This window comes from Triticum aestivum, chromosome 4D (genome assembly GCF_018294505.1).
Source record: "Triticum aestivum cultivar Chinese Spring chromosome 4D, IWGSC CS RefSeq v2.1, whole genome shotgun sequence".
NCBI classification, from domain to species: Eukaryota; Viridiplantae; Streptophyta; class Magnoliopsida; order Poales; family Poaceae; genus Triticum; species Triticum aestivum.
The window spans coordinates 11,339,590-11,346,186 of NC_057805.1; the positions used below are offsets into that span (position 1 = coordinate 11,339,590).

The following is a 6,597-nucleotide window of genomic DNA, read 5'->3' on the forward strand; positions in this document are numbered from 1 at the left end:
GATGAGTGTCTTCACGAAGATTTGCCTCTTGTGGGTTTTCACAAAGATCTGCATGTTAAGGTGAAGCCTTGACAAAGATCTGCATACCACAATGTTGTCGTGAGGCATAAAAGGGAAGAGTTCATGGAGGCCCATTCAAAGCGGTGGCCGCCTAAATAAACACATGTTAAGCACTAGCCGTTCTGACGTAAATCAGCGAGGGGCCAAAAAGAAAAACTGTCATTCTGATGTAAACCACCTAGGGGAAAAAGGGAAAACGTCACATATATTGTACACTACCTGAACATGTGTCAAAATTTTAGACCCTACAAAATACAAAAAAAGAAGAAACAAGTGTGAGACAAAAGTTAGAGGAAAAAAGAAGAGATCATGAAGACACATTCTTAGCGGTGGCTGTCCAAATAAACATGTGTCGTACTGTCTACTGATGTAAATCACCGATAGGGCAAAAAACCGGACAGGCAAAAAGAAAAAAAAAGAGAAAGCTAATTTGGGTTCCGTTAGAACTTATCAAATGGCTTCTCAGCTAAAAAAATTGCACAAATCTAGAAGGTTCTCCCCTATTTGATGTAAAATACTTTTAGATTTTTCTGGTAATTTTTCCTTATTTTTCTGAATTTTCTGGAAGTACTGTTCACAAAACACTGTTCAAATGTGATGATTGCTGGCAACACAATTATTATATACGCATAATTACTGTTCAAAAGTAACTATTGCTCGCAACACAAAGTACTATTCATTCAGGTACTATTCATGTCCACACGTAATTACTGTCCAAATGTAATCACTGTTTGCAACACAAATTATTGTTCATTCAGAGAATGTTCACTCTGACACGTGTCAATTTCACAGAGCCCTAAAAAATGTAATAACTATTCACAATGCAAATTATTGTTCATTTGAGCACTGTTCACTCTGCCACATGTCAATTTCACGGATCCCCCAAAAGAATCCAAAAAAGGAGGGTGCCCCTAGTTTAGTCGGAGGGGCAAAAGTGAAAAGAAAACAAAAAAGAAAAGAAAGAGGAAGCTAATTTGGGTTGCGTTTGTTTTTCAAGCTCATCGAATGGTGTCTCAGCTCAAATTTTTTGCAAAAGTCTAGAAGGGTCTCTCATCTTTGATGTAAAATATTTTTCAGATTTTTTGTGTAAGTTGTCCTGATTGTTCTGAATTTTGACTATATCTTTTGTTGGAAGTACTGTTCACAACACTGTTCGAATGTGATGCCTGTTCGCAGCATTGTTGTCCACGCGTAATTACTGTCCAAATTGTCCAAAATGTAATTATTTCTCGCAACACGAATTACTACTATTCATTCCGGTACTATTCATGTCCACGCAATCACTACTCACAACACAAATTATTGTTCATTCAGTGACTGTTCAAACTGACACGTGTTAATTCTGCAGAGCTGTCGAAAAAGCGTATATTAATCACTATTCGCAACGCAAATTATACTGTCATTCGCTCACTGTTCACTCCGTGACATGTCAATTTCGCGGAGCCTGGTTTATACTCCCTTCGTCCGAAAAAGTTTGTCCCTCAAATAAATGTATGTAGCATCAAGTTAGTGTTAGATACATCCATTTGAGCCATTTAAGGGACAAGCTTTTCTGGACGGAGGGAATATGAGCTGATAGCAGACATTAATTGTGTGAAACTTGGCACATAGTAGCTCCTCCATTACACAATGGATCTTAGATCGCTCACAATTCTGGAGTACTTGACAGCCATGCATGACGAACTGCACACGATCAGGCAAGTAAAAGCGCTAATTTATTATCAGCAGCAGTTCAGGACTACTATTACAAAGAGGGAGGTAGCTAGCCGCAGGCCGCCGGGCTGAAGGAGGTGAGCCGGCGGGTGTTGGTCCAGGACTGCTCGTACACCACAACGATGTAGGGCGCGGCCCTGCCGGAGCCGTCCGCCACGTCGACGAGGAGGCGGTAGTTCATCCCGGAGACGACCTGCTGCTCGCCGCGCGTCACCCGGCCGAACCTCAGCCCGCGGTCGCCCGCCACCAGGCCCGCGTGCCGCGCCACTGCCCACCCGCCGAGCTCCTGGATGCGCGCGTCCTCCACGTCCGGGATGGGGAACCACCCGCCTGGCATCCCGACGGCCTCCGCGCCGCCGCGGCCGGTGGCTGCGACCGCGAGGGCCGTGGTGGCGAGGAGGAGGGCGAGCAGAAGCAGGGGTCTCGCCGCCATGGTCCGTCGAATCGGGGGGCCTTGGATGGAGATATCGGTGGGGATAGGGAATGGTGTGTGACTGCGTGCTGGGAGGGGTCTCGGTTGCCATGATCTATCTGTTGGAACTTGGAAGTAGTCGCGTGGCGCGCATGCACATGCACATGAACCTGCAGGTGAAGGTGAAGCTGTGTGTGTTTCTGTACGCCAGTGGCCCAACACTTTGTGGTTGTCTTCCCTTTATTTCCGTCTTCAAGGATGCGTTTGGTTGCCTGCATCGTTTTTTTTTTACTTTGCATACTTGTCCTAGTTGGGTCTGGCTGAGCATATGCATGTAAAAAACCAACATCTGCATGTTGATTGGATGCATCTCCCTTAGCCTGCTTGTGCTAAAATGAAAGGCCCGCTGTTTGGTTGTAGACTTGTTTGATAGGAAACACAAGCCGGTTGTTTGATTACATCCAGGACAGTTGTGTGGTAACCTCCTTATCGATGTGGTGATGTTACCAAAGGCACATATGAACTAGTAAGAACTAAACTAGGAGCACCAGAACAAAGTTAGGCACAAACACAAATCTTAACCATGCATCGCAAGTTTTAAACCAACATAGTACGATAAGTTTTAAACGAAACCCAAGTCTTAAACCAAGAACCAACAAGGAACGGGCAACAGGAGCTCAGACGGTCGCGGCGAAGGCGTTGTCGTGCTCCTTGCACTTGGTGACCACCTCCACGCCCTCGTCGTTGTAGACGATCACCTTCATGGTGTCGGGGGTCAGTAGCTTGAACGTCAGCATGTACCCGATCATGGTCTGGTGAACGGCGGCGAAGGTGGCCGAACCCTGATTAAGGCTGACCCTGCCGTTGATCACCCTCACCGTCACCCTCCATGCGTAGCCGGTGTTCGTCTTGAGCTTGAACTCTGTAGGGATGGCGGGGAAGTACTTCGTGAAGTCCAGAGGCAATGGCAGACTCTCCGGCTTTGGAGCAAGGATAACCTTGCAGAAGTGGTTTGATCCCGACTCCTGATGGTAGTGGCCATAGTTCCTCCGCTTGGGACTTGGGTGATCCTGCACCAGCACTTTGACGAATGGAGGCACAACCTCCTTGCCCTTCTCCAATGGTGGCACGACATCCTTGCCCTTCTCCAATGGTGGCACGACATCTTTGCCCTTGTCCATCTGCATTATGAACAACACACAGTTTAATGGTCAACATTTATTCATATCGGCCTAACGCTCCTATATTAACCCACCCTACTAACCCAGCACTGCACTCAAACCCCCTGTGTTTCACCACCTCTCCTCTTCCACCTCTATGTTTCGCCACCTCTCCCTCGCCATGAGCTCCAACTCCAACCCCAACCCTTCCCCTAGGGCATTGGATAGAGGGCCTTCTACCTTGGGTGCTTGCTCGGTGACCGCAGCTCGAACTTCAGCATCATCGATGACATGCACATGGAGGCCGATGTTGTGATGAAGAAGGCTACGCCGGACAAGCTGAGGACACTGATTCTGGACCCAGCCAAGGGCGCAATGTCAGTGGACATCCTGCGCTGGGCCATGAATCAGGCAGACTCTGGCGACGCTGGACAACGGGCAAGATGGGCCAAGTACAATCAGTACAAGGCACCTCAAGACCAGCGTGCCGCGGCGTACTGGAGTAGCACATTTGGGTCGCCGGAGGCCGACAACGACGAGGTGCAGATGGTGGCCAGGGCGTCGGCGGCATGCGACCGTGCAAGACCCTTCGTTCTTGATGAAGACGATGAGAAGAAAAGAAGATGGCTACCCCCCCCTACTCGACGCGACTCCAGGGTCGCTGCGGCTAGACAAGAAAGTTTGTACCCCAATTCCCACCACCGATGTAATTGAAAAATAACCTATGAACCCTAGTAGCCATTGATGCAGAATCGATTGATGGCAATCCTCCACCCCCAATGTGTTCAATCCCCTCTCTAACTCTTCAATCGCGTGCTCTAATCTAATCTAGCCCGAGTAGAAAGTAGTGAATCTACAGAGAGGACGAGAACTTACCGCCATGGCCGATGCGCTCCGGTGGAGGTCTGCAGTCGCTCCAGTGGTTGTCGCCGTCTTGGATCGATTCACACTAGAGCTCTGGTGGTCGCGGCCGTCGCCGCTGCCGGTGTGAGTGGGGAAGAGGGGAAAGACCGATGAGGAAGGGAGGTGTGGGTAATTTATGACAACGCATCTGCGACTTCTCGGGACCGCACCCACGCGTGCACGCACCCACGCCCACGTGCCTAGGGTTGCATCGCGCGGGCCTTGCTCCACAAAAATGGCCGATTTGAGCGTTCCTCTGGATGCAGGCCTAGAGGTGCTTTAATATTCGTACTATGCAGGCCCAACAATGAATGCGGGTAACAAACGGGCCATTTTCTTCCCGCGCGGGCCTGTCTGAGGTATATGCAGCCTACCAAACGCGCGGGCCATTTTCTATTAGGGCATCTACAACGGCAACCCGCAAAAATCCTCCCGCATGCGTTCGCGAACATGGATGCGGGAGGTCGACATCCAATGCTAGACACATACATTTCAAACTCCTTTTCAATAAACTGCATGAAATTCATGCAAACACGGCCGGATTTTGTGCAAACATGACAGATTTCATACAAACCTTACGGGACAGTTATATTTTGGACATATTTTCAATTAAAAAGCTAAAACTATGTGCACATACGGTCGCGTGGAGCTCCACTCCCACGACATGGATACACTACACTAGTCTATGGCTGACCGCGGCTTGTCTTCCCCATGTCCGACAGCCCGGAATAACCGGACAGCCGGGATCCCCGGAGGCATGCTCTTCCCCCATATCTTCCCTATGTCCGGCCGCACCACTCATCGGAGCGGCAAAGATGGTGCTTCAACCACAGGGGAAGGGTGCTTCTATGGAACTCAGGCGGGTGCCCAGGATGGTCTGAGATAAAGGAGAACTGGCCGGGTATCAGGCGGTGGCCTTCCTGGGACCCAAGCGGAAGCAGCTTCCCGTGTTCTACTTCTCCTCGATGATGGCAGTGGGCGCGGACGTGCGGGCCGCCACCTCGTCCGTGTCTGCGCGACCATATTCTTTCCTGTGTGCATGGCGCGGCTACACGTGCGTCGACGGCTAATGGCGCGGTCGTAGGCACTGGATGCGGCGATGCCCGTGCAGCTCGCCACTCCTCATCGAGTTGGCCTGGAGCGGTGACTTGCTGAACCACGCGACGGCTTGGGGCGGCAACTTTCTCCTTCGGGTGAGGCACGGGAGGCGGAGCAGCGAGCTGCCTCGCTCGTATCCGGCGGGCTCGGCGAGCCACCCAGCCGGCTTGTATGCCGGAGAACTGCTTTTCAGAAGCCATCGTGAGAGTGGTGAATGAGAAGATTTTGGGAGCGACGGAGGGGTGTGGCTCTTGCCCGGCGTCTGCCATCGTTTAAATAGAGGGCGGACGGGAGGAGCTCGGCCGGAGTTGCATTTAATGTCGGCCCGCTCCTGGACGGACGTGTGGCCAGAGTAGGTTTCTTGGCTTCCACGCGGTGTTAATGGAGGCGTATGAATGCGGGCGAGGAGGCGTGTTCAGCCGGGCGTGCAGCGGGTGGCGCCCTCGGCCGACGCGTCGCTTCAATGGCGGAGGCAGTGAGAGGTCTCGTCCTCGCTGAGTCGTCTTCAATGCGGAGCGGCGCGCTCTACAACGGCATGATTGTGGGCAGCTGGCGCCAGGTGGGAGCGCGCTCGGGAAAGGGAAGGTTGGGCCAGGGCGGTTAGAAGCAGGCTTGGGAGCGGTCCGGACTCCCTCAAATCTCCCTCACTTTTGTCTCCAATTTGTGGGAGAAATAGCATCTGGGCTGCTCTAGGGATCAATACAGGTCGGTGTTGGATGGCTTCCGCGGTCCGGATAGCGCAGTCCAAATGGTTGCGGAAGGTTTAAGGATTTGCCTTGGAGATGCCCTTATATGTCATAAAAAAATGGTTTGCGAAAAAAGGCACAAAAAAATACTTTTTTGGTACAAAATGTGACGTCTCTAACAACAGCCCGATGACGGGGCACCAAATAGGGCACTACTGCTCCAACAGCTGCCCTAAAATAGGGCAGCCGCACGGCACCCACATCACAGTTTGTTCCTTATACTTTACATACGACATAAACAAAATATGGCTATAATTTAAACTTTGCAAGATCTCCATACACATCAAACAACAACATATCAAATCCAACTTCAAATCCTCATGTCGAATTCAATTGCAATCACAAACATAGTGAATCACCACACCAACAAAGTACATATAAACATTATATAAATATACATAGAACATATCCGCAATTTTCACTTCCTCCTAGCCACTTGTGCTTTATCCTCTATTTCCTTCATCTTCAAGAGCCTTCTCTCCTCGGTATATTCGTTTCTTGCAAT

At 50.4% G+C, this 6,597-nt stretch overlaps 1 protein-coding gene across 1 annotated transcript; it reads right to left on the reverse strand.

Annotated features, from left to right (window-relative positions):
* Positions 1 to 1,649: 1,649 nt before the first annotated feature.
* Positions 1,650 to 2,293, reverse strand: LOC123099392 (cysteine proteinase inhibitor 8-like). The gene has a single exon (XM_044521562.1). It carries the CDS (start codon positions 2,204 to 2,206, stop codon positions 1,823 to 1,825), a length of 384 nt encoding a protein of 127 aa, XP_044377497.1. The 5' UTR covers positions 2,207 to 2,293; the 3' UTR covers positions 1,650 to 1,822.
* Positions 2,294 to 6,597: the final 4,304 nt, after the last annotated feature.

Coding starts and splice junctions, on each gene's coding strand:
- LOC123099392 (XM_044521562.1), bottom strand. CDS start 2,206: ATGGCGGCGAGACCCCTGCTTCTGCTCGCCCTCCTCCTCGCCACCACG.